Genomic DNA, 27,580 nt, shown 5'->3' with positions numbered 1-27,580 from the left:
AACCCACCAAGAACCCTTTTCTTTGAGCCCGGTCAGACCCTCTGCTATCAAGTTGCAATTTGGAAGAACAAAACTTTCATTTATTCCCCCATTTCTGCTCCGATTGAAATGATTTGTAACTTTCATGATCCCAATCGCAAGAATTTGGGCATGCTGCTTCACTATGTTTATATTTTCATGGCTCTGTGATTCTGACACAGCATTAAGGGAGCCAGTTATACCAGTGGAAATATAAAGGAGCTGATGAGTGGGTATTGCTCTCCCAAGGGCTCCCCCTAATTAACTTACACTTAAGATTCTGTAGTTCAAGGATTTTCTTTTGCAGGAATAAGGGGAACAAATTGTAGCGATGTCACTGCAAGAAACCAGCGGATGGATAGTGCTCTCCCACAAGTCAAAATATAAATGCAAAAACGCTACAGTGACAAAGAGTTAACTCATGCATTCAACCTCTTCTTGTTTGTTCAACGGGATGGAGTTACTCGATTTTCTCAATAAATCTCCGCAGTGAGACTTTCTAATCTCAGCTGCACTGTCCCTCAGCGAGGGAAATATTTTAAATTAGAAACACAGACAGAATCATTGCAACGGTACTCTCTTGTAGCTACCTATTATTGGAAGAGGCAAGGCAGCTTAGTCCTTCACGCACTCTCGTAGCCAAACGTGGGACAAATAATGGAAGGCGAGGTAAAATATCAAGCAGTTAACTCTGCAAGATTTTTTTTCAAATGCAATTTTAACTACCTTTGGTTCGTAGAAATAAATCTTGAGAAAAAAAAAATCAATAGTCCTCATTATCTAACAACTGCCCTTTGGGAACAGGCTGACTGGGATGACCAATCAAGCAGTTGTCAGGAAGGTTCACTTACTGTCAAGATCCATGCTTATTAGATTTGACAAGAGAGGAACAGTGCTGGCCACTTCTGCCAGACTTTAAGGGGACTCAAGAATCGTTAAGTAAATTATGCAAGAAATATAATTTTAAAGTACAAAAATCAAAATAGCTTAAACTGTACCATTAGATAAAACAGATGAAGTGTCAGAACACTAAATCCCAGACTATGTGAAAGTGCTCCTGCACACTAATGGACGGCAGTGTAACCTTGCAATTTCTTACCACCTAGTGACCTCTTAATTCACTAAAGATTCTGCTTTAGACCTGTAAAATGATTCAATTATTTGTGATCATGCTGCAAAATAAATAATTATACTTTTGCAGCAGTTAAGAAACCAGAAGTAAAGTATTGGAAATATGTCGCACGCAGAAAACTGGTTTCAATTTAAATAATTCAATTTGAAGCTTTGTGATTATTTTGGGCATCGCTTCTCAGCCTTTTGGCTAAGATGAACGTGAGGTCAGGTGTAGTCTTTCTTGTAGGGACCATGAATTGCATTCAATTTGTTTTGGAGCAGGCAAGGAGTTGGATGAAGGATTTGCACCTGTCCACATACTGAGCTCTGGCTTTGTAACTCTGATAAAGTAATTTAAAAAAATGATGATTGTGGACACGCCTTCTATTTTTTAACATAAATTTAAAGTACCCGATTATTTTATTTTCCAATTAAGGGGCAATTTAGCATGGCGAATCCACCTAAGCAGCACATCTTTGGGTTGTGGGGTGAAACCCACGCAGGCACTGGGAGAATGTGGAAACTCCACAGTCAGTGACACAGGGCTGGGATTCGAACCCGGGTCTGGAGCGCCGTAGTCCCAGTCCCAGGCACTGTGCCCCGTGCTGCCCTCCGCCTTCTATTTTGCAATAAGAATAATAATCTTTATTGTCACAAGTGGGCTTACAGTAACACTGCAATGAAGTTACCGTGAAAAGCCTCGAGTCGCCACATTCCGGCCCCTGGTTCGGGTACACGGAGGGAGAATTTAGAATGTCCAAATTACCTAACACACGTCTTTCGGGACTTGTGGAAGGAAACCGGAGCACCTGGAGAAAACCCACACGGAGACGGGGAGAACGTGCAGGCTCCGCACAGACAGGAAACCAAGCCGGGAATCGAACCTGGGACCCTGATGCTGTGAAGCAGCAGTGCTACCCTCTGTGCCACAGTGCCTGACCAACACTTCACAGTTCTGGAAATAATGCGTATTGTTCAAAAATGTAAATGCAGGTTGGAGGGAAAAGATTATAATTGAATCTTGGGAACCTGCATCCTCAGGATCTTACTGAATTGAGTTTTTTCATTAGCTTCTTAATTCTTTACTTTCCTCCATCCTACATCTGCTCAACTGAAACTCTCCATTTGCTAAAATTGGCCTATTGTATGTTTCCCCCTTTCCTCAGCTCTGTCAGCGGTGGCCAATGAATCCTGCACCTGAAATTATTGTCCTCAGCATTGCTACACCTCTCCATATTTTCAAAAACTGCTGTTTGATAGCTGTTTTCAGTCATCATCCCCCCCCCCCCCCCCCCCATCTCTTTTGCTTGGCTTGTGCTCTCTCCTCTCCGCTCCCATGCTTCAAGAGTATGAAGAGGGGCGGCATGCGGCACAGTGGTTAGCACTGTGACTGCGGCGCCGAGGACCCGGGTTCGAATCCCGGCCCTGGATAACTGTCCGTGTGGTGTCTGCACATTCTTCCCATGTCTGCGTGCGTTTCACCCCCACAACCCAAAGAGGGGCAGGTTAGGTGGATTGGCCCCACTAAATTGCCCCTTAATTGGAAAAAAAATAATTGGTTGCTCTAAATTAATTTTAAAAAAGAGTATGAAGAGTTTTGGGATATGTTAAAAGCAGGATATATATGCTGCATGTATTATTCAATGACGAAATACTGAAACCAGCCTATCGAGATCTCCTTTGCACAGGAATGTACAAACTAACAGCAGAAGTAGGCAACTCAGCTACCCCATTTGATAAGATCATGCCTGATTGTTTGTTTCAAGTTCTACATACTCACCTACCCCCCATCACCTTTGATTCGCTTGTCTAACAAGAATCTATCTACCTCCACCTTGAAAATATTCAATGACCCCCCACCTCCACCACCTTCTGAGGCAGAGAGTTCGAAAGTTCACAACTTTCCGAGAGAAAAAAAGATGTCTCCCATCTCTGTCCGATGAGGGCGACCCCCTAATTTTAAAACAGTGCTGCCTAGTTCTGCACTTACCCACAAGAGGAAACATCCTTTCCACATCCACCTTATCAAGACCATTCAGGATTTTACATCCTTCAATCAAGTCACCCCCTCACTCTTTTGAGCACAAGTGGAAAGAAGCCCTATCTTGTTCCTTTTTCCAAGGCTCGGAAAATAAGCTTAGCTACGGGTTTCTGGCAGAGATTCTGACACAGTCACCTCTTCAATATTATCAGACCTAATTTCAGTTCTTAATTTTGACAGGAGGAACTTCAAGACGAGGTGCACAGAGGATGGCAGCTGGCAACAGGGAGTGTGCGTTCCTGTTATGTGTGAGGCCGTCCCAGCAAAATTCCACGGGCTTTACCAGTGTACAAATGGCTTCCAGTTCAACAGCGCTTGTTGGGTAAACTGCAGCGATGCCAACAATCAGACTGTGAGTAATGAGGATTAGAAAAGCTTTATGTGCGGAAAGTTAGAGGAATTAGCTTTCAAGTGGGAAAACTGTAAATGAGAAACCTTGCCGCCTGTTTGGAGCAAGGAACATTTACTCGCTAATTTTGTCTCACAAAAATCTTTACAAGGATTTTTTTCCCAGGTTTTATGAGCATTTCTCGCAGCAGACTGGCTCACATCACTGTCTGAAACTTTATAATGTGCAGTGCAAACAGTTTTCAGTACAGATGGACACCAGTTAGTAGAGATGTGGTTAATGAGGGCTTTCCTATGTTGGGAATTTCCAGCTCCCTTTAGGCTTCCCCGGTTTTCCAATGTTTTTTACGACGGTGATAAAGATGGTCCAATCGATGGGATGGTTTTATTTCCAGTGGAGGCAAGTGACATCTCACACGAAAAGGGAATTTTTTACAGTTTAGTACTCTCAGCGCAGAACACCACCTTGGGAACACTTATCAGGAAATCAGGCTGCCAAGTTTGTGCGCTTCATTTTCACAGTGCTTCACATTTGAAATGCTGAATCGCAAGGTTACAAAAACAAATCTGCTGCACATTTTGACATTGCGTCTGTGTGCCTGGATGTCACATTTTGTTAGGATGCAGAGAAGTCTGTTAAAAATGCAGTCAGCCACTTAATGCTTCCAGCTTTAATTAAACCTGCCAGGCGAATGTAGGCATCAAGCAGGCAGCTCGCTGGATTGAGGCCTCCAGATCAGCTAGAGTTGCCATCAGTAAGGCAGGCTCAGGTAGGGTGAAGGGTACACAGTTGCCAAGTGGTACTGAGAGTGGCACCAGCTCACTTTAGTTTTGTGAGCACTGGAAGAGTCCTTGGGGTCCCCAGAAAATGAATTCACCTGTTGCCTTAAGTGGGACACTTCAGCTCCATCACCCGCGAGGAACCGGTGCGTCGGCTTCAACAAGTTGATGGCAAAGATGAAAATCAGGATCCAATTCACGTCATAGGACCGAGACGTTTATATTAAAAGAGTATCACCCAAAAACAGGCACTGCTTTGAACACCTAGTGGTGGGGCCCTTTCAAAATGAAGCCAGCAACAGAGCCAGGCAAAGCCAACAAACCTGAAACGATGAAATATAAAGATAAAATGGTAAAATATCCAACAGGCACGGCAGAGTCTGTGGCGTGAGAAGAAAAAAATAGAGTTTGGTTGTGACCTTTCGTCAGAACTCATTTTGAGGCAGTGACTGCTTTCTTAATGCCAATCGAAGGCAGTCAAAGTCAATCCATCTGACTCACTAAGGGGAAAGCCTTGGGAGATCTGCTTGTAATATTGGCTGGTATCACTGTGTTATAATACATATTGTAATATTAGCTGGTATCAACTATTTTAGTGTTATAGATGTTATGGTGTATGAGACAAAGAATGGATGTTCAGGGGAAAAAAATTTGCATTCATAGATTGAAGTAATGTTAAAAACAAAAAATTGCACTCAGCTTTTAACATTAAAAAATACCCCAAGGTGCTTTACAGAACCAGAAGCATAATCAAATTAAAAATTAACATCAAACCAAAAAGGAGATATACTAGGGCAGCGAACCATAACTTGTAAAATAAGAGATAAGTTTTAAGCAGCATCCTGAGAGCAGGAAAGGGAGAGGGAGGGAGAGAGAGGGCGAGAGAGAGAGAGAGAAACACAAAGACAGAGAGAGTTGTAGGGAGGGATTCCAGAGTTTAATTCCTGAATGACTGAAAAGATTGCACTAGTGGTGGGCGAAGGAAGTTGGAATGCAGAAGAGGCCAGAGTTGGAAGAATTAGAATTTGTGACGATTTGACAGAGATTCCAGACCAAGGAAGGAACAAGGTCATGAGAGCTTAGAACGTAAGGATGAGAATTTTAAAATGGGAGACCAGGAACCAATGCAGGTCAACAATCACAGGAATTATGTGGCAGCCAGCCTTGGTATTGGTTAGGATATGGGAAGCACAGTTGCAGATGAGGTGATCTTTATGGAGTATAAATGATGGGAGGTCAGCTCAGAGCGTATTGGAATAGCCAACTCTCAAGGTGACGCAAATATGGATGAGGCAGGGGCCGAGATGAGGGGTGCGCTTTAACGGAAAAAACCAGAGTCCCGTTTTGGGCCTACTTAGCAGCGTGTTTCTCAGTGCCTGCAGCGCCGAGAATAGCCCCGCTATCAACCGGGACTTTTTTATTGGCCTCGGCGAGGAACACCCTGGTGGCCTCTGGACCCTCGAACCCCCCCAACGTACCATTTAGGGGGTCCTCGAGCCGCCCTTCACCTCACCTCTCAAAAGGGCAGGGCACCCCCGGGCCCGATCCCGGGCACAGACAACCTGGCCCCCAGGCACCATGTCACTGCCACCCACGCACCCTGGCAGAGAGGCCTCACCCGAGATTTAATTGCGTTGCGTCACCGAGTCGGGTGCGACGAGGCCATTCGATCGCGCAAGTGCAGTTGTGAACCTCGAAGTTGGAGGTCATGGTGACTGAGAGAATATGAGGGTGAGAAGCTCAGCTCAGGGTCAGAAAGGATGACAAGGTTGAGAACACTTGGCTTTAAGCAGACAAAAAGGAAACCAGTGATAAGGGAGCAAAGTTTGTGGTGAGGGCCCAAGACAATGTGAGTTTTCCAATATGGCTCCTGAGGCACAACAATCAAGCCTCAGAAGCCTGGTACAATGCAGTTTGTCTTCCTGTACTTGTATTTCGTATTCGAATTCTCTGGATTTGAGCATTGTGGAGTCAAAGTTTGGGCAGTGTTAACATGGCAGCTCTATTGCCTTTTGGCGGATCAACCACAAAACAGAACACTGGCCTATTAGCATCAACAGTTTAAGAGAGGAGCAAATGAGTGGGAACGAGCATTTCGATTATAAATTCCCCCAGCCCAATACCCTGCTCCCCCACCCCCAACTGCTGGGTAATTTAATGTGGGTGGCACGGTAACACAGTGGTTAGCACTGTTGCTTCACAGCTCCAGGTTCCCGGTTCGATTCCAGCTTGGGTCACTGTCTGTGGGTCTCCCTGTGTCTGCATGGGTTGCCCCCGGGTGCTCCGGTTTCCTCCCACAAGCCCCGAAAGACGTGCTGTGGGGTGAATTGGACATTCTGAATTCCCCTTCAGTGTACGCAAACAGGCGTCGGAATGTGGCGACGTGGGGATTTTCACAGTAACATCATTGCATGTAAACCTGCTTGTGACAATAAAGATTATTCTAAAACCCCCGACTTCCTGGTAAACACCATGAAGCCCTGTAAACCCCTGAGGGCGAAAGCGTGGATGTCCTTACTGCAGGTGCAATAAAAGAATAAAACTCAAATCTGTACCGCGATGAAAGTATCTTGAGTACAAAACTACACAATTGGTAGATGCTAGACTAGGTCACAATTTAGAGATCATGAAATTTGTTCCACTAAATGTACATCATTAAGGACCTGCCAATGTGATGTTTTCCAGGAATCGATCAATAACTTGATTCGCTGTAGGAAGGATGGAACGTGGAATGGTTCACTACAGATCTGCAGCTCAATGAAGGGCGATTGCCAACTACCTCACCGCCTTAACAGTCAAATTAGACTGAGCTGCAAAGATGGCTACGGCATAGGTAACACAGCGAAGGAATGTTGTTGTTGAGGAAATGTTCAAACACAGGAGTTGAGTAGAATTAACAAAGAAACGGACCATTTGGCTCAGCTACTCCATGCCAATGTTTATGCGACACTCAAATCCCCTCTCACCCATCTTCATCTAACCCCATCAGTCTAACCTTTGAGCCTTTTCTCTCTGTTAACGTGTATCTAGCTCCTCCTCGGTAAAGGCATTGCACTTCTTTCACTGGAATATAATTGCAAGCGCTGGACTCACTGAGGTGTCAGAATTCCAAGTTTTCTTCATTGCTTATTGCAATGGTGCTTGGTGTGAAGCTGCTTTTTAAAATTTTTTACAAGAATGAAGTTACTGTGAAAAGCCTCTAGTGCCTGTTCGGGTAAGCTGGTATGGGAATTGAACCCGCACTGCTGGCCTTGTTCTGCATTACAAACCAGCTATCTAGCCCACTGAGCTAAACCCTTTGGTGTTCCATCTGAGAAATCTACACGGGCACCAGCCCAAGCGTACTGGCTGAGGCACGTCAGCAGTTACAGTGGCTTCACCCCAGCCATGAACCTCAGATCACACTTACTAATATTTGATCATGGCATTTGGGGGTAGGGGGGTGTTGGAAGCTGAGGATCTGCACTAGTGGGGATTTTGGATATTTGGACTACATCAATGGCACTGTCTGATGAAGATTCCAGAAGCATTAGTGGTTGTTGACCGTGGATGTGAAAGTAGTTGGTGGGCGGAGGGGTTGATGGAGGTTTTAAGGTCTCCTTGACCTAGTAATCTGGGTGATCTCAAACCATTCCCAACCCCCTTATAAGGGAGTGCCTCGACCTGATCTCAGGGATCCAGGCCTGATCTGGCTCGCAACCTTCAACAAATCCTCACTTCTAAATGGACTGGGCAGGCGCACCTACTGACATCAGGCCCCTTGTTGCCGATCATAAATAGGATCAACCTGAAGTCCGAGGAGTGGGATTTAGTGAGACTCTGTTTCCTGACCCACAATGCCCTGCAGGGTGGCACAGTGGTTAGCACTGCTGCCTCACAGCGCCAAGGATCCGGGTTCAATTCCAGCCTTGGGTTACGGTCTGTGTGGTTTGCACTTTCACTCCGGGTCTACGTGGGTTTCCTCCGGTGCTCCGGTTTCCTCCCACAGTCCAAAGATGCGCAGGTTACGTGGGTTGGCCGTGCTAAATTATCTATTTAATTACCCAACGGTTAGGTAGGATTCCAGGTTTACGGGGATAGGGTAGAGGGGTGGGCGTTGGTGGGGTGCTCTTTCAGAGGGTCGGAGCAGACTCAATGAGCCGAATGGCCTCCTACACCGTAGGGATTCTATGATCTAAGCTGCAGGAGGCTAAATACTTTCCACTGGGGAAAAAAAGAGGGGAAACAATAGAAGTCAAAACACAAATTAGTTTGGGCTGATCTTACCCATCATAATTTGAATAGAACTTGGGATATTAACCTACCTGAATCAGCCAGGGAACCATGTGGAAAGAGTGTACTAATGAAAAACATTACATTTCATCCCTGATGTGAATTTAACTGCACTCTCATCATTAAAGAAGACACTGATCCATTATTTTTGCAATGGACATGCATTTGACATTATTCAAACAGTATCATAGAATTTACAGTGCAGAGGGCCTTCGAGCCTGCACAGGCCCTTGGAAAGGGCACCCTACCTAAGCCCACACCTCCACCCTATCTAACCTTTTTTTGGACACTAAGGGCAATTTCGCATAGCCAATCCACCTAACTTGCACATCTTTGGACTGTGGGAGGAAACCGGAACACCCGGAGGAAACCCACGCAGACACGGGGAGAATGTGTAGACTTTGCACAGACAGTGATCCAAGCCAGGAATCGAACCTGGGACCCTGGAGCTGGGAACCAACTGTGCTAACCACTGTGCTACCATGCCGCCATAGTTTTTTAAGTGACATTTCTGCATCACTACACTTAGACCTGCCTCAACATTTGAAACGCAGTTGCTGGACATTTTACTCATGGTCATACCATATATTTTGTTTGATTTCAAAAATAACTTCCAGAGGTTTTCATAATTACAGAGTTCACGATGTGGGGGAAAAAATTGTAAACAAAAAAAAAAAATCTCTCTTCAGATTTCCTCTTCTGAGCCATGTATTTAAGTTATAGCATTGCTTTCCACATAAACCTTTGACCCAATTTAAGAAAATTGAAAACCTGTCAACCAGTAATTTTCTGATGGTATGTTGTTTTTAAAAAAAAATATCTGAATACAGAGAGGTCAGGGCTGAGTTTGAAGGTGTAAACTGCAACAGGTATGGCCAGAAAGACCACTGAATTTAATGTCAAGTTGCATAAAATTTATTATTTGAAAAAAAATCAAATTAAAACAAGGCCTGAGGAATTCCAGTCAGGGCTTATTTAATGTCAGTGCCTGCCGCTGCTGTTTAAAGTATTACTTGAGTGAAAAAAAGTACCAAGGTGTCAGTGAGTGCCAGTCTAGCTCCCGGTGTGGGCACCCAAAGCTTCAGTACAAAGTTACGATGCTGACCTTTGGCTCGTTCGTAACATGACCTTCCACTTCCTGACCTTGGAATAACCTTTCTTTACAGTCCAAAACTTCATTAAAAAAAAATGTTTCTCTTCAACATCTAAAATCTAATTTCCTACCATTCGGATAATTGTGTTGTACCGTTGCAAATGCAGCCATTGGTCTCTGCAAGCTTTCAGTTGGTGAATCTGTCTATTGATTGCCTGCTCTTCAGCTCTGCCTGCACTGTGGGTGTGATATAATAAAAGAAAAATAAAGCCCTTGACAGACCTCTGGTTTGTTTAAGTAGAATGCACTGTGCAACCTGTAAATTCTGAAATAAATGGCACCCTGCTCTGTTAAACACAGCCCCAGTGGAGCTGCCTTGATCATTCGACACTTAAGTCAGTGGAGCACATACTCTCTAAAGGTTAAAAATTAATTAGTACAAAATACAATGGTGAGTTTGAGGGCACCCCTGACTCTGCTGTTTACCCAGGCATGACTGATGTCTGATTAGTTAAGGAGAAAGGAGGAGAGAGAGAGAGAGAGGGGGAGAAACAGACAGACAGATTAGTATGAGTTAGGAATTGTGGAGCTATCCATAGTGCTTAAATATCTTTGCCCCATCAATTATGGAACTGCTGAGATCCATGGAATGCAGTATGTGTTGTCAGTACGTGAAAGAATTCCATTGCAACAGTTTGCCTTGCAGAAATTTATTACAGATGTTGCTTTAGGCAGAATATAATGAATGAACCCAAAATTAATGCATTTTTAGAAGTATTTTTATAATAAAATATTCACAATGTGCCAAAATACCGATTGGATTCGAGCATTGATTTAGAAAATGTCACCACCAGCACTTATTTTCGAAGTCAAAGAATTAAAATTCCCTTTTCTCTCATCCTTTTGTATTTAAAAAAAAATATTTTATTCAAAATATTAAGTTATGACATCTTTCCAGACAAAGATCGCTTAGTGTGACTGAGCCCAGTGAGATGGAGAGTAGAGTTAAACAGATAGAATTACAAGCAAAGTTTACACATCTGCACTGTACTTCAGTTAGCACAGCAGCTTTGTGTTGGCCAAAGAGTCCATCACATACTGACTATGTTGCCTACTTGGGATGCAAACTCTACAAAATTGGAATGCAGAGCACGGAGCAGCCATCTTATCTGATTAGAGCACCTGGTGGGAGCTCTTAAATCAAAACGCAGTGCGCCTGTAACTAATTCAAAACAAAAAAAGCATTAGGAAAGAGAATTCTTCGAAGTGCATTCCGCCTCAATACACCATCAGGGGCGCTGCTTGAACAAGTTACTGAGTCCAATTATGCAAAGGTGATTAATTGGCAGGTACAGTTGAAAAAGTGTGCTGAGGTTACTAGCTGTTTCTCTGTTGTGTTATGCTGCTTCGGATAACACATGCTGCTACTTGATGCAGTCTTAACTAAAGGATGCTCTGAAATGAGCTCAACATGTTTATTGAACTATTAACACAGTTCTCAAATGAGTTTGACTCTCTGCTAATCTAACTGTAGTAACTCAGTCTAACTGTACCAGCTTTCTCTAAGCCACGTGCTGGGGTGTGATGCTGCTGATCAACCCTGTGGGCAGCACGGTAGCATTGTGGATAGCACAATCGCGTCACAGCTCCAGGATCCCAGGTTCGATTCCGGCTTGGGTCACTGTCTGTGCGGAGTCTGCACGTCCTCCCCGTGTGTGTGTGGGTTTCCTCCGGGTGCTCTGGTTTCCTCCCACAGTCCAAAAATGTGCAGGTTAGGTGGATTGGACATGATAAATTGCCCTTAGTGTCCAAAATTGCCCTTAGTGTTGGGTGGGGTTACTTGGTTATGGGGATAGGGTGGAGATGTTAACCTTGGGTAGGGTGCTCTTTCCAAGAGCCGGTGCAGACTCGATGGGCCGAATGGCCTCCTTCTGCACTGTAAATTCTATGAAAACCCTGTCTAACTCTGTCGATGTCTGTCTGTGGAAAGAGGCAGGGTGTGAGTGCCTCATCCCTTTTATAGTGTTTATGTCATGCCCCCTTGTGGTGATGCCACCTCTGAGTGTCCTGACTGACCATTGGTTATGTCCTATTCTGAGTGTTCATTGGTTGCATGTTTGCATACCGTGACACTGTTGATGCTAATTCAGTTATCATACATAATTGAACTCAGTCATCCCCACCAGGAAGGTTTGCCAGGTAAGGTGCAGAGTTTTTAATAGTGAGCAATTTAAGAGGAGCCACCTGAGAACATGCCCCTATTGAGCTGTAGTTAGCTTAGTCATAAAGCTATAACCTACTAAGTCAACTATTAGTTATAGTTCCACATAAAATTGCTTGGACTCTTTTTCAGTAAGACTACCTCGTTACACTTCGACCAGAAATACACCGTCTGAAAATGAAAGTATACTCGCATTCCCTCTGTAGATTCTCCTGCTTGATACAGTCAGTGTTCTCGGTCCAATAAGCTTTTCAGTGACCATTGTAATGTGTGATGTTTACATATGGGAACATTGTGTCGAAGAAAAGCCCTTTGCTAGAATTTTCACAAAGGCTTGAGACTGCTAAAAATTCACAAGTTCGGACTTTTGTTAAAATAGCAGCCAGATGTTAAACCGTTGGTATGCCATATAGAAAAGCACAATCTTACACCATTTGATTTTAACCATATTTCAACGAATGGTTCTCCCATCACCAAGATTAGAATTTGAAAAAACATCAACAGAATTGAAGAAAAAAGTACAGAAATCAGGATAACACAGAAATAAATGTATTCTCACTAAAAAAAACAATGTTTGGTTCCTTTCAGGTGCAGAATGTACTCCTTCCTGTTTGTCACATCAAAATGACCCTGTAATTCTACCTAGCAACATGACCTCAGATGATGTGAAGTACTGGATGAGCCCTCCAAAGGCAAAGGTTGGTCTAAAATAATGTTAATAAAACTTCTTGTAAAATAATTTTGCCGAATTTTCAAGTAGCACAATTTCTGCTCAGCAAGCCCAACATATTGGACAGTATTCGCACTGCAGTAGGTGATGCTTTTATTGAAAAGTTTAGTAAAACTTTGTCAATGCAGTTGTTATACTCCCTCATAGTAAAAAACAAATTGCAGCAATGTGGATGGCATAAAGAAAATTGTGTTGCTGACTCTCAATGCTGACTTCTCTGTGTATACCCAATGGTAAAACACGTCCTACAAAGAGCTGTCACCATCAGAATGCCATGTTTAAAACACTGACAAGCACTGGGAGAAGAGGTAAAACCAGAATATAAGATTTATCCCAAGGGTCTGATACAACAACAAACGTGTTCTCTTTCAATGGGCCTCAAGTGATAACATGACAATCAATGCACAGTGAGCTATATCCAAGACAGTAGGAAAAACATTGTTGTGGTTATTTGGTCTGGTGGATACAGCAGAACAAATCTTCACTCTGCACCTGGCTAAATCGCAGTCAAGCTTTAACGTAAATGCTCAGGCTTCCGTTAGAAGCAGGGTTTCTGCAGGTTTGGTTCACAGCCAGAATGCTGTGTGAGCGCCACACACGTAGATTCAGCAAGTTTGGTAGTAGATGGTTTCTGGTTTTGGTCAGTGCCTCTGTTTTCATCTGATGTTCCCAGAGTCACTTCCAAGTATGTTGGGGTTAGGATCATACTTTAGTCTCTGGCCATCCGTGTAGATCTGAAATTTGTTTTTGCCACTGGCATTGTGGTAGGTGGAATACACTGGATGCAGTTTTGAAGGGATTCAGCATGAGGCGCCTGGTGCTGCAGTCGCCCATCAACTTCGTAACGCCTTTTCACAATGAGTCTGACCCAAAGTGCTCCAAGGAGGGAGCTAGGTTAGCATGACAGATATCATCACCACAAGGTTGGCACTGTGGCGCAGTGGGTAGCACTGCTGCCTCACAGCACTGAGGACCCAGGTTCGACCCTGACCCCGGGGCACTGTCCGTGTGGAGTTTGCACATACTCCCTTGGGTCTCACCCCCACAATCCAAAGATCTGCAGGGTAGGTGGATTGGCCATGCTAAATTGCCACTTACTTGGGAAAAAAATTATTGGGTACTCTAAATTTATTTTTAAAAAAAGATATCATCATCGCACAACACTTATCCCATCATACTCTGCAGCAGAGTACTGTGCACCTGTCTGGCAAAGATTATCACACACACATATCTTGTGGACTCTCGTTTGAATGCAACAAATCAGATCATTACTGGAACCTTCTGCTCAAAGTCCCTCCTTTTGCATGTCCTCACAGACGTCACTCCCCCACACATTCACTGACTGATGAAAACCCACAAGCTGGTTGAAACCACCTATGCTGTACCTCACTTAACACTCCATGATAACCTGTTCAATTACTGACTGCTTCCCATCTTTGCGCCCAGTTTGGAGGCACTTACTGAGCAGGATCGCCCAACAGGCACCCTTTGGATCAAGGAATGGGAAATACGGGAAGTCACGAACAAGTTCCTTGTGACCAACCTCTTCTGTCGAGTGGACAGGCTTTGAACTAACAGGGCGAGAGTGCTCCTTGCTCAGGACAGGCCATGGGCCAACGTGCAGCCAACCTCCATCAGTACAAATAGCGTATGCACTTGTGGAGCGATACAAATAATGTTGTGCATTATTAATCGGTTTCCTCTCGAAGTGGAGGACTATTCATGTTAAACACAGCAGATGAGAGGGGTTCAAGGAATTATGTTCACTGAACAAATAAATCAGGGGCAAGATTCGCCGGAGAATCGCCGGAGGCCGTCGTGAATCCCGCCCCCGCCGTCTCCCGAAGTCTCCGGCACCAGAGATTTGGCGGGGGCGGGAATCGCGCCGCGCCTGTCGGCGCCCCCCCCCCCCCCCGGCGATTCTCCGGCCCGCGATGGGCCGAAGTCCCACTGCTGTCATGCTGGTCCCGCCGGCGGGAATCAAACCACCTGCCTTACCGGCGGGACCAGGTTGTGCGGGCGGGCTCTGGGGTCCTGGGGGGGGGGGGCGTGGGGCGATCTGGCCTCGGGGGGGTGCCCCCCACGGTGGCCTGGCCAGCGATCGGGGCCCACCGATCGGCGGGCGGGCATGTGCTGTGAGGGCACTCTTTTCCTTCTGCGTTCGCCATAGTCATCACGATGGCGGACGTGGAAGTGACCCCCACCCCTGCACATGCGCGGGGATGACATCAGCAGCCGCTGACGTTCTGGCGCATGCGTGGACTTCCACCGTCTGGCGAAGTCCCTTCGGCCACGGCTGGCGTGGTGCCAAAGGTCTTTCCCGCCGGCCGGCGGGGCGCCAGCCACTCCGGCGCGGACCAAGCCCCTCAAGGTTAGGGCTTGGCCCCTAAAGGTGCGGAGAAATCCGCACCGTTGGGGCGGCACGACGCCGTAGTGGTTCACGCCACTCCATCCTGCCGGGGCCCCCGCCCTGCCAGGTAGGGGAGAATCCCGGCCCAGGTGGTTGATTGGATTATCTGGCAAACGGCACTGGTCAATGAATGTTGTCTACATTTTCTGCCAAGACACCCGCCAGCTTGACTCAAGGTAGAAACGTCAAAAAAATATAGCCCTTCCCAATGTGCAAACATCCATTATTGGAAGAGGATTGAAGTACTGGGATAAAGTGACAGTAATGAGGGTTTAGGGAGGATTCTTGAAAAAAAATGTGTGCATTGGTGTCTTACAATTTTACAATCTTTTATCTTAGCTGGATTGCGAGATATTTAAAATTATGTAGAAAGGAAAGAGAGTGATACATTGGCTTGTGTATGTATATTTAAAGTTATACACACACAAATATATAATATATAATATACAATATATATAACAGGTGAAAAGCAGGAAAGGCCAAAATTGAGATTTGGGTTGGGTATGATTTACCCAACCTGGCGAGCATATCATCAACCCTCATCAACCTTCATTTTCATTTATTTCAATCTCATTAATGAGATCAGTCAAATGCAGCGGCCTTCCGGTAATTACCCGACTCCCCAGCGAGAAGTCACCCAAGCGCCGTTTAGCACTGCTTTTCAAAAACAGGAAACTAGTCGGTAGCATGGTGGTTAGCATAAATGCTTCACAGCTCCACGGTCCCAGGTTCGATTCCCGGCTGGGTCACTGTCTGTGCGGAGTCTGCACGTCCTCCCCGTGTGTGCGTGGGTTTCCTCCGGGTGCTCCGGTTTCCTCCCACAGTCCAAGGATGTGCGGGTTAGGTGGATTGGCCATGCTAAATTGCCCGTAGTGTTCTAAAAAGTAAGGTTAAGGGGGTGTTGTTGGGTTACGGGTATAGGGTGGATACGTGGGTTTGAGTGGGGTGATCATTGCTCGGCACAACATCGAGGGCCGAAGGGCCTGTTCTGTGCTGTACTGTTCTATGTTCTATGTAGTGTAATGGCTACTGAGGGGAAGTGAGGCGGCGAGTAGCCATTTCCATTTCCTGGCATTCCGCTCACGGGCACGGGGAGTTGCTGCCCTAGTGCTCGGTGGGCGGAAGCAGCTCAAGGGGATTTGGCTTGGTCAAGGGGCTGCAATGTTCTAGGTTGGGGGTGGCCGCTGGCTGGGGGGGGGGGGGGGGGGGGGGGGGGGGGGGTGCAGGGTGGAGGGGGGGTTGAGGGATGAAGCATCTGTGTTTTTCAATACATCTTTAAATATTTCGGAGACTCATAACAGGGACAAACACAGCCGCAGCCTGCCTGTCCTATCAGACACTTCCAGGACAGAGCCCTTCTGCTGCTTCTATCCTGAAATTCTATTTCACTCCCTTTGACTGTGAGCAGCATCTAACTTCACAGCTGTGTGTGCCCGCTACCCAGGAGCATGCATGACAGCTACATCCTGTGGCACCCGGAAATCCTCGGTGTCTTCGGAGACCACCAGGATGATGGATTGGCTCGTGAAGGACAAGGGATACCCACTGAGGTCATGGTTAATGACACCGCTGCAGAGGCCTGAGGTCAAGGCGGAGACCCGTTATGAGGCCCGTGCTGCCATCCATGCTGTCATTGAGTGGTGCGTCAGGCTGTGGGAAATGCAGTTCCAATGCGTGGACCGGTCTGGTGGCGCCCCTGCAGTGCACCCACCAGATGGTCTCCCGCTCTGTGGTGGTCTGCTATGCCTGCCACAATCTGGCACAGCAGCAGGGCAACATGCTGGAGCAGGAGGAGGAGGAGGGACATGCAGCCTTATCTGAGGAGGAGGATGAGGTGATCCAGGAGGGGCAGAAGGATGAGCCGAGGAGGAGCCTGAGAATTGATGACAGGCAGCAGCAAGGGACCAACATGCAAGGAAGGCCAGGGAGGCCCGCATCATCTGCAGATTCTCCCAGGACAAGGCTGTATCCGTCAGCTCAAACCCCCCAACCACTTTCTTCCCCCGCAATCTCCCTCCCTTCCCCAATCCCTCCTCCCCTTCACCATTTCTGCCCCTGCACCCCATTCCCCCCCACCATGTCCCTCCCTCACCCCAATCTCCCCCCAACTTTTGCCACACCTCCCAAATTCTCCATTCCCCCCACCATTTCCCTCCCCCTCTCCCCCCTATTTCCCTCCCCTCCCAAAACCATTCTCCACCACCCCCCCCGGCCACAAACTCACACCGTCTCTTCCCTGACCACCCTGTTACCCCCCTTCAAGGGTCTGTGTAACATCATTCCACGGCAATGGGCCTGTGTTGGCACTGCAAATGGGACACCATACAAGGCAGGAGAGTGATGATAACCCACTGGGAGGAAAGCTCTGGTGCTCCTCGGTCTCTGCAAAAGTCTGGCTCCTGTCTTTCTGCTGACAGCGCGCTCACACCCATCCACTAAAAGGGGTCTGCAATTGGGGCTTGAGATTTTGCAACTATGCTCTAGGTGGGGGGTTGGGGGGGTTGTAGAGGGCAACAGGGTAGTCGGGGTGTAGGTACAATGAAGATTGACATGACAGAGGCTTCACATGTATGAGATGTAACATATTTACTGTGACGGATTTCCATTGCCCCTAGCCATGGATAGTGACCTTACCAATGACAAATCAGTGCTCCTCATTCTTCTTGATCTTCCAGGATCGACATCCTCTGAAGGGCCTGAGCTGGAGGGAGGGCCTTCCAACTGACTGGTGTCACTGGCATTGCCATGTCAACCTGCTCAGTCTGCTGCCCTTGAAATGCAATGGTGTCAGGAGGGAGGGATTCGGAAGAAAAGGAAACCGCCATCGTCTCCTTGGTGGCAGGCCCAGGTTGGCCTCCAGCATTTTCTCCTCCCTGACTAGTACCCGCAGGGCCCTGGGGACTGCTGTTCAGCTGAAGCGCCTCCAGAGGCCTCTGAGTCATCCTAGAGGCTTCCTATCGTCTGCACCATGGTGTTGACATCCTCAGCGATACTCCTCAGTGACTGGGACACGCTCTGCAAAGCCCCAGCAATGTCCACACATCCCTTAGTGACTGGGACATTATGTTGAGGCCCTCAGCCATGCTCGTCTCAGACTGAGCCATGCCTTCAACACCACCGTTCAAGATGTGGAAGTTGTGCTCCAGGTTTCCCACTGCGGTGCCACACATTGTCAGCACCATCTTCTGCACCTGAAAGTTTTGGGACTCCTCCATTACGCCTGTCGTTACGCAGTCCCGGGAGAGTGACTGACATACCTTCCTGAAAGTCACGGCTGTGTCCTAACATCTGCATCGGCTCTGGCAGAACCTTCTCCAGAAGCTCAGCATCTGGCTGGGAACCGCCTGTGGCCTGGGATTCAACCAACCTCCGACTGCTGTCTCCTTTAGATGTTCCTGCCTCCACCTGATGTGCATCAGCAACTGCTGCTGGTCCTCCAAACTCCTTGGGGGAACAGGGTGGGCAATCTCTCATCAATGGTGTTGACTGCGAGTGAGTGGTGAGGGAGCGTTTAAAAGTATCTCCCTCTTGTTAGCGGCGAGCTGCTGAGGCATGAGTCGGGAGAATCAGATGGCGAGGGAGCCAGGAATGTCAATAATCTCATGGAGGCTCATTTATGGCACTCAGTGATGTTGAATACGGACCGCGATCTTGCCAATGTGTCTGTAGCAAAACACCCCACCAAATGTGTCCAAGACTGAGCTTCAAATCTTTTACATTAAATTGTGTCCCTAGATTCGAGATAAGCAAAGCAGGGGCATTTTTGTTTGATCTATAATGAAAGCCCTGCAGGCAATGAGAGAAGGTGCTTCATTCATTGTTGGAAAATCTTGTAACAGATTGCGAATGAGGTTGATAAAATAGATATCGGCACAAATTGAAAATGTCCGTTTCTCGCCTGTTACCATCACACCACAGGAAGCGATCTTTGATCTGACAGCCAGATTCTAGTTGCGACAGGTGTCAATTGTTAAGTTTCTGACTTTGTGTGCTCGCTTGGGCAAGTAAGCTAAAGCAAGTCATTTGCTGTTATTCAGAGAGCAATTTTTAGTTCCCTTGGACATTCTGTGTAGGATTATGGTACTCGGCCTTTGGCTTAGGAATTGTGGGAAGTGAGAGATTCCAGAAATGTCCCTTTATCGACATTAGGGCAGCACAGTAGCATGGTGGTTAGCATAAATGCTTCACAGCTCCAGGGTCCCAGGTTCGATTCCCGGCTGGGTCACTGTCTGTGCGGAGTCTGCACGTCCTCCCCGTGTGTGCGTGGGTTTCCTCCGGGTGCTCCAGTTTCCTCCCACAGTCCAAAGATGTGCGGGTTAGGTGGATTGGCCATGCTAAATTGCCCGTAGTGTCCTAAAAAAAAAAAGTAAGGCTAAGGGGGGGGTTGTTGGGTTACGGGTATAGGGTGGATACGTGGGTTTGAGTAGGGTGGTCATTGCTCGGCACAACATCAAGGGCCGAAGGGCCTGTTCTGTGCTGTACTGTTCTATGTTCTATGTTCTATTTGTTAAGAAATGTTGACCAAATGTAGACAGGCTCCGATGCAAATCATTTTCCTTTATTTCCCTTTTGCAAGGCGTCAGAAACAACAAAGTGAACAGATTCTGTGTAATCATAACCACTGTGATCATGTGACAGAACAATAATAATAATTTTAATAATCTTTATTATTGTCAAAAGTAGGCTTACATGAACACTGCAATGAAGTTACTGTGACAGTCCCCTAGTCGCTACACTCCGGTGCCTGTTTGGGTACACTGAGGGAGAATTCAGAATGTCCAATTCACCTAACAGCGCATCTTTCGGAACTTGTGGGAGGAAACTGGAGCACGCAGAGGAAATGCACGCAGACACAGAGAGAATGTGCAGACTCCGCACAGACAGTTACCTAAGCCGGGAATCGAACCTGGGACCCTGGCGTTGTGAAGCAACAGTGCTAACTGCTATGCTACCGTGCCGCACAAGAGTCGGCTCTATGGCTCTATAAGCTCTATAACCATACTTTGAAAGTATCAGTTGAGGAACAAGAAAATAACTGTGTGTTGCTGTAGTCTTTTGGCTACACAATGTGACACTCTTACAGACACAGAAAATAAAATAGACCAAACCCCATCATGGCGGCTTGGCAATTTAAATTCTGTTCACTGAATAACCTGCTGAATATATGAAAAATAAGCTAGTTTCAGAAATAGTGATCATGAAACTATTGGATTATTGGAAAACTCAGCTGCTTCACTAATATCCTTTAAGGAAGGAAATCTGTGGTGCTGGATTCTCCCAGTTAGGGAGACAATAAGGACAATTAGGAATTGGCAATAGCCTTCCCAGCGCCACCTGTCATAATATACACACAGGTATATGATGGTGCACAGACAGGCAGTGATGGACACACAGGATGACCAGTGAACACACAGAACCACAGCAGCCAATCATCAGACAGGACACGGCCACTATAAAGCCAGAGGGCACTAGTTTTCCCGCTCTCTTGGGATCCAGCCTCTGAGACAGTCAGAGCCCGTGAGCAGCAACTAGAACACACACCATGTGGTAGTAAGATAATCTGGTCAGGTTAGCCTCAGGTCGCCAGTCAACTCAGCATAGTGTCAACCCACAGTTAAAGCATGTATGATAGTTAAGAGTTCAATAAAATCGAGTTGCATTCTTTCAAGTGTTGGAAGCCTGTCTCTCTCACTACTGCAGTAAATGCAGTCCTCGCAGACCCAGCTTACCCAACACATCACCACCCACATATCATGTATGATTTAAAAAAATAAAAATAAATACGTTTTGAAGGTTTCGCTGTCCGCTTGTGTCATGACCCCAGTTGTAATAATACCTCAGGTTGCATACGAAAGGCCTTCTGTCAGGGAAGACTACCTGTATCTGCATTACCAAATTATGCATAAATTGCTAGCTTTCTGTATTTTCATACTGATTAGTGCTGCAGTTAATTCCTCTTGTTGAACTCTGAAGCACAGACCAGTAGGTTTATAGAACGCCAGCATCCAGCATTTGGTTCCTTGGACAGGGCAATAATTCCACAATACAGATGTTCCTGAAAATCCTTTGCTTCTGTCATTACGCTGTAATGCCCCATCTCAAGCATGCGCTTGAAGATAATAAACTTGATTGACAATGAACTCTCCTTCTGGTCCAGGGCTCCCCCTAAGGACTGTTTTGGGACCCGTTTGTTTCATTGACCTCGAGTGCTTCAGCGATTTAGATCAGCGTTTTGAAGAAGGCTCAGGTCTCTGATTACACCATCCCTTGGTGAAACAGAAATGCATTGAAAAAGAAAAGCTGCTTTTTAATATATTTTAAATAAACAAGAGTTCGTGCAATTTCTGCTCACTACCAAGGTTGGATGATTTCCAAATTTGCTATTTCAACAGGCAAGGCCCTTAATAATTTGATTAGGGAAGCACTACAGTGGGGTTTGAATAGGAACAGTGAGTTCTCCGAAAGCAGACTTAAGATATTACAGTATTGGGAATGTGGGGGGAAAGAGGGTGGTATCGTGAAAATGTCACTGGACTAGCAAACCAGAGGCTCAGGCTAATGCTCTGGGGACATGGGATCAAATCCCATCATGAGAGTGGGCGGAATTTAAATTCATTCATAAGATCTGGAATATACAACTCGTTTCAGTAATGGTAACCCTGGAGCCAGATAGTCAACACCTTATATAGTAATTTAAATCTTATGTAAATTTTTGCCTTAAAACGAGATTTGGGGGAACTAAACGTTGAATTACATATAAAAGATAAGCAAAATACTGCAGATCCTGGAACCTGAAACAAGAACAGAAGAAGTCAGATCAAAGTGTCCATGACTCAAAGGGCGGGATTTACAGGCTGTTCACGCCGGCTGGAGATTCTGATCCCACGCCGGCGCACGGGTTTCCCGCCAATGAGGGATGCTGTGAACGGGAAATCCCATCGACAACGGCAGGACCAGTAGGTCCCGCTGCCCGAAAAACACGTGGCGGGGTGTTTGGTAAATCCTGCCCGAAATGTAAACTCTATTTCTCTCTTGGTAGATGCTGGCGGACCGTTGAATTTTTACAGCTTCGTCTGTTCTTGTTTGGATTACATATTTACGATCGACAAATCTTGTGTTCAGTGTCTCCATGCACAGAGTCAATTTATTCAGTTAAGGCACACATTGCACAAAATCAACCGGGCAGCGGACACTGGAAGGAACACTTTACTTTCCAGGGGCGAAACTCTCCGACCCCCAGCAGGGTCGGAGAATCGCCTGGGGCCGCCGAAAATCCCGCCCCCGCCGTGGCAGAGATTCTCCGCCACCCGGGAATTGGCAGGGGCGGGAATCACGCCACTCCGATCGGCGAGGCCCCTGCGGCGGATTCTCCCCTACCCGGCGTGACGGCGGGGTCCCGGCATAGGGGAGTGGCGCCAACCACTCCGGGGTCGGACCTCCCCAAAGGTGGGGAATTCTCCGCACCTTTGGGGGCTAGCCCCGCGCCGGAGCGGTTGGCACCAGAAGACTGGCGCAAAAAACCGGCGCCAGCGGCCTTTCAGGCCCGCCGCCCATCAGCGGGGCTGGCCGAAAGGCTTTCACCGGTCGGCGCATGCGCCGGCGGTGTCGTCAGCGGCCAGCTGCCGCTGACATCACCACCGGCGGTGCACGATGTGGGTTTCTCTTCCGCTTCCGCCATGGCGGAAGCCGTGGCAGCGGCGGAGGGAAAGAGTGCACCCAGGGCACTGGCCCGGAGTCTGAGCGGGGGGCCCCGATCGCGGGCCTGGCCACCGTGGGGGCACCCCCCGGGGTCCGATCGCCTCGCCCCCAGGACCCCGGGGGCCTGGTCGCACCGCCGATCCCGCCGCCACCAGAGGTGGTTCAAACCTCGGCGGCGGGAGAGGCCTCTCAGCAGCGGGACTTCGGCCCATCGCGGGCCGGAGAATCGACGCAGGGGCCCCGCCGATCGGAGTGGCGTGATTCCCGCTCCTGCCAATTCCCGGGTGGCGGAGAATCTCTGCCACGGCGGGGGCGGGATTTTCGGGGGCCCCAGGCGGTTCTCCGACCCTGCTGGGGGTCGGAGAATTTCGCCCCTGATCAGTGAGTTTTAAATGGGAGCGGTCTGCAAAAAACACAAAAGGCAGCAAAATGTGGCTTTGCAGCATCAGCATAAAGCCTCAAACTCTAAAATATGTTGGCTGGAATATTTGTGACCTGGGCAATGCACCCTGAGTGCGAGAGAGCCAGCACAGGTATGTCACACACACACACTGGAATTAGGAAGAATTGTTTTTAAATTTAGAGCACCCAATTCATTTTTTCCCAATTCAGGGGCAATTTAGCGTGTTCAATCCACCCAGCCTGCACATCCTTGGGTTGTGGGGGCAAAACCCACGCAAACACAGGGAGAATGTGCAGGAAGTAGGAAGATTGAGGGGATGGAGATATCAGACACTTCTAGTGCTGATTTGGCACTGGAGCTGCCATTTTGGACTTCACAGCTCGCAATAATGTGCTTTTTTAACCACTTTGAAGTGATCATTACATTTTCACTGCAGCAAATAAGTGAAGGGATTACCATTTAACTTTCAGCTAAAGTGCTTCTGACTCTCCTTGGCACTGCAGTGTGAGTGAAAATTCTGTGCCCTGCGTATTGGAGGCGTTGATAGAAGTTTTGGGTTTTACAAGGGATGGGCTTCCGACTTTGTCAAGGAGGCCAGTGAGTTGGAAGGTCTGTGTGGCGCTAACAATTATACATAAAGCCGAGAGACAGGTACAATAGAGGCTTTATTCCTGTACGATGTTGTCCCTCCATCCGCAACTGTAGACTGAGGGACTGAGCAGCTCTCGTACATATTTATACATAAGCTCCCTGTGGGCGGAGCTAGCCGGCAGGGGCTGACCGGAGGAACCTGTATTACAGGTACAGGCATACATCCCCCTACTGCAGTACACATGACTCACCTAACTACAGTGGTTATCTCACCACATTCACCCCCTGTAAAAATGAGTCCGGCGGGGGTGACATGTAACTGTAATATAAAAGAAAACTATTTACAAGAGGGTCCAACATAGAAAATCAAGAGTCCATCCGGTTAGCAGGTTACAGGTTGAGCCGAATCGGTGGTCGGACGTTCCGCTGTGATCGGCGTAGCTGTGGTGGTGACGTCGGCACAGGCGGTGATGGCCCCGATTGTGCAGGTGCTGGCGGTGTTGGTGCTGGCAGCTGGCGGGAGGACTCCGAGAGCAAGCCGAAATCTTCCATGTCCTCCAGGGTGGGCAGGGGGATGAGGGATGGACCTGATGGGGACGAATAGGGGGGCGCTGGGGTTGGCGCAGGAAGGGGTGTGGGCATGGGATCGGCACCTGAGGGAGCCAGGTCCCGGAGCGAGACAGTGTCCTGGCGGCCGTCGGGGAACTCCACGTAGGCATACTGGGGGTTGGCGTGGAGAAGGCGTACCTTGTCCACCAGGGGTTCCGCCTTGTGGTGCCGGACATGCCTACGGAGAAGGACTGGGCCCGGAGTCGTGAGCCAGGTCGGGAGCGACACTCCGGATGTGGACTTCCTGGGGAAGGCAAAAACACGTTCATGGGGTGTACTGTTAGTTGCGGTGCACAGTAGCGACCGAATGGAATGGAGCGCATCAGGGAGGACCTGCTGCCAGCGAGCGGCTGGGAGGTTCCTGGACCGTAGGGCCAGCTGGACGGCCCTCCATACCGTCCCGTTCTCCCTCTCTACCTGCCCGTTTCCCCGGGGGTTGTAGCTGGTCGTCCTGCTGGAGGCGATACCCCTGCTGAGCAGGAACTGACGCAGCTCATCGCTCATGAACGAGGATCCCCGGTCACTGTGGATATAGTCGGGGAAACCGAACAGGGCAAAAATGGAATCCAGGGCTTTGATGACGGTGGCAGACGTCATATCCGGGCATGGGATGGCGAAGGGGAACCTAGAAAACTCGTCGACCACACTAAGGATGTAGGTGTTGCGGTCGATGGAGGGAAGGGGCCCTTTGAAATCCACGCTGAGGCGTTCAAAGGGGCGGGATGCTTTCACCAGGCGCGCGCGATCTGGCCGGTAGAAGTGCGGCTTGCACTCCGCACAGACCTGGCAGTCTCTGGTGACTGTCCGTACTTCCTCGACGGAGTAGGGCAGATTGCGGGCTTTGATCAGATGGTACAAGCGAGTGACCCCCGGGTGGCAAAGGCTGTTGTGCAAGGCACGGAGCTGGTTCACTTGTGCGCTGGCACATGTACCTCGGGAGAGGGCGTCTGGGGGCTCGTTGAGCTTGCCGGGGCGATACAAGATCTCGTAGTTAAAGGTGGAGAGCTCGATTCTCCACCGCAAGATTTTGTCGTTCTTGATCTTGCCCCGCTGCGTGTTGTTGAACATGAAGGCTACCGACCGTTGGTCAGTGAGGAGAGTGAATCTCCTGCCGGCCAGGTAATGCCTCCAGTGCCGCACTGCTTCAACGATTGCCTGGGCCTCCTTTTCGACAGAGGAATGCCGAATTTCAGAGGCGTGGAGGGTGCGTGAAAAGAATGCCACGGGTCTGCCGGCCTGATTTAGTGTGGCGGCAAGAGCGACATCTGAAGCGTCGCTCTCTACTTGGAATGGCAGAGTCTCGTCTACGGCGTGCATCCCCGCCTTGGCTATGTCAGATCGGATGCAGGCGAAGGCCTGTTGTGCCTCGGCCGAGAGGGGAAAATGTGTGGACTGGATAAGTGGCCGGGCCTTGTCTGCGTATTGCGGGACCCACTGGGCGTAATAAGAGAAAAACCCAAGGCAGCGTTTGAGGGCCTTGGGGCAGTGGGGGAGCGGAAGCTCCATGAGGGGGCGCATGCGGTCGGGATCGGGCCCCAGTAGTCCGTTTTGGACTACGTAGCCAAGGATGGCTAAGCGGTCTGTGCGGAACACGCATTTCTCCTTGTTGTACGTGAGATTCAGGAGAGACGCGGTGTGGAGGAATTTATGAAGGTTGGCATCATGGTCCTGCTGGCTATGGCCGCAGATGGTGACATTATCGAGGTACGGGAAGGTGGCCTGCAGCCCGTACCGGTCAACCATTCGATCCATTTCCCGCTGAAAGACCGAGACCCCATTCGTGACGCCGAAGGGAACCCTCAGAAATTGGTACAGACGACCGTCCGCCTCAAAGGCAGTGTAGGGACGGTCCGATTTACGGATGGGGAGCTGGTGGTAGGCGGATTTCAGGTCAATAGTAGAGAAGACCCGGTACTGTGCAATCTGATTGACCATCTCAGAAATGCGGGGGAGGGGGTACGCGTCGAGCTGCGTGTACCGGTTGATGGTCTGGCTGTAGTCCACGACCATCCTGTGCTTCTCCCCAGTCTTAACCACTACCACCTGGGCTCTCCAAGGGCTGTTGCTGGCCTCGATGATACCCTCCCGAAGCAGCCGCTGGACTTCGGACCTGATGAAGGCCTTGTCCTGGGTGCTGTACCGTCTGCTCCTGGTGGCGACGGGCTTGCAATCCTCAGTCAGATTGGCAAAGAGGGAGGGAGGCTCGACCTTGAGGGTCGCGAGGCCGCAAACGGTGAGGGGAGGTAGGGGTCCGCCGAATTTGAGGGTGAGGCTCTGGAGATTGCACTGGAAATCCAGGCCTAGTAAGAGGGAAGTGCAGAGGTCGGGGAGAATGTACAGGCGGAAACGGTCGAAATCCACGCCCTGTACAGTGAGTTTAACCAGGCAGAAACCCCGGATAGGGACAGAGTGGGAACCGGAGGCAAGGGAGATCTGTCGGTCAGCGGGATGGACCGCAAGGGAGTAGCGCCTTACCGTGTCTGGGTGGACGAAGCTCTCGGTGCTCCCGGAGTCTATGAGGCAGGAGGTCACATGGCCGTTGACCAGCACCGATGTGGAAGAGGGTGCCAGGTTGCGAGGACGGGACTGGTCGAGCGTAACGGAGGCGAGCAGTGGCTGGTCGGCGATTGAGTCCGATGAGTCCGACGAGGAGCGGTAGCGACCCGTGTCCCGTGATGGCGGCCCCTGGAGTCTAGATGTCGGCATCCGCAGCACCTGTGGGTAAAATGGCGGCGTCCATGGAGCGCCCGTCATGGGGTCGGAACAAAATGGCGGCGCCCATGGAACGCACATGGCTGTGGTAGATGAAGATGGCGGCGCCCATGGGGCGCACGTGGCGGGGGCGGCAAAAGATGGCGGCGCCCACTGATCGCACGTGGGGTCGGGAGAAGCGGACGGCGGGGCCCATTGGGGGAGCGGCTGAGGCGAGGGGACCTGCGGCGCGATAGCGGCGACCGTCCGGGACTGACACACCGCTGCAAAGTGGCCTTTCTTGCCACAAGCTTTGCAGGTCGCTGTGCGGGCCGGGCAGCGTTGGCGAGGGTGCTTCTGCTGACCGCAGAAGTAACAGTGGGGACCCCCAGGGGGTGCGGTGCGGCGGGCAGCGCAGGCATGGTGCGCGGGGGCGGCTGCTGGGGGGGCCGTTTGCGGGTTCCACGCGGGGTAGGACGGATGGGCCTGGGGGGCCGTTTGTGGGGTCCACGAGGGGTAGGACGGGTGGGCCGAGTGGCTGGCGGAGTAGGTTTGCGCACTA

At 49.0% G+C, this 27,580-nt stretch overlaps 1 protein-coding gene across 2 annotated transcripts in view; it reads left to right on the top strand.

The window, feature by feature from the left end:
• pappaa (pregnancy-associated plasma protein A, pappalysin 1a) overlaps positions 1–27,580 on the top strand; it is a 375,278-nt gene that overhangs the window by 253,097 nt on the left and 94,601 nt on the right. For both annotated transcript variants that reach the window (XM_038782243.1, XM_038782242.1), the window contains exons 17-19: positions 3,353–3,524; positions 6,986–7,133; positions 12,475–12,584. In XM_038782243.1, coding sequence (XP_038638171.1) covers positions 3,353–3,524; positions 6,986–7,133; positions 12,475–12,584 — 430 coding nt within the window. The remainder of the gene's footprint in view (positions 1–3,352; positions 3,525–6,985; positions 7,134–12,474; positions 12,585–27,580) is intronic.

The sequence above is a fragment of the Scyliorhinus canicula genome, chromosome 21, assembly GCF_902713615.1.
Source record: "Scyliorhinus canicula chromosome 21, sScyCan1.1, whole genome shotgun sequence".
NCBI classification, from domain to species: domain Eukaryota; kingdom Metazoa; phylum Chordata; class Chondrichthyes; order Carcharhiniformes; family Scyliorhinidae; genus Scyliorhinus; species Scyliorhinus canicula.
Note: the sequence above shows the minus strand (reverse complement) of the source record. Positions and strands in the feature narration are given on the sequence as shown.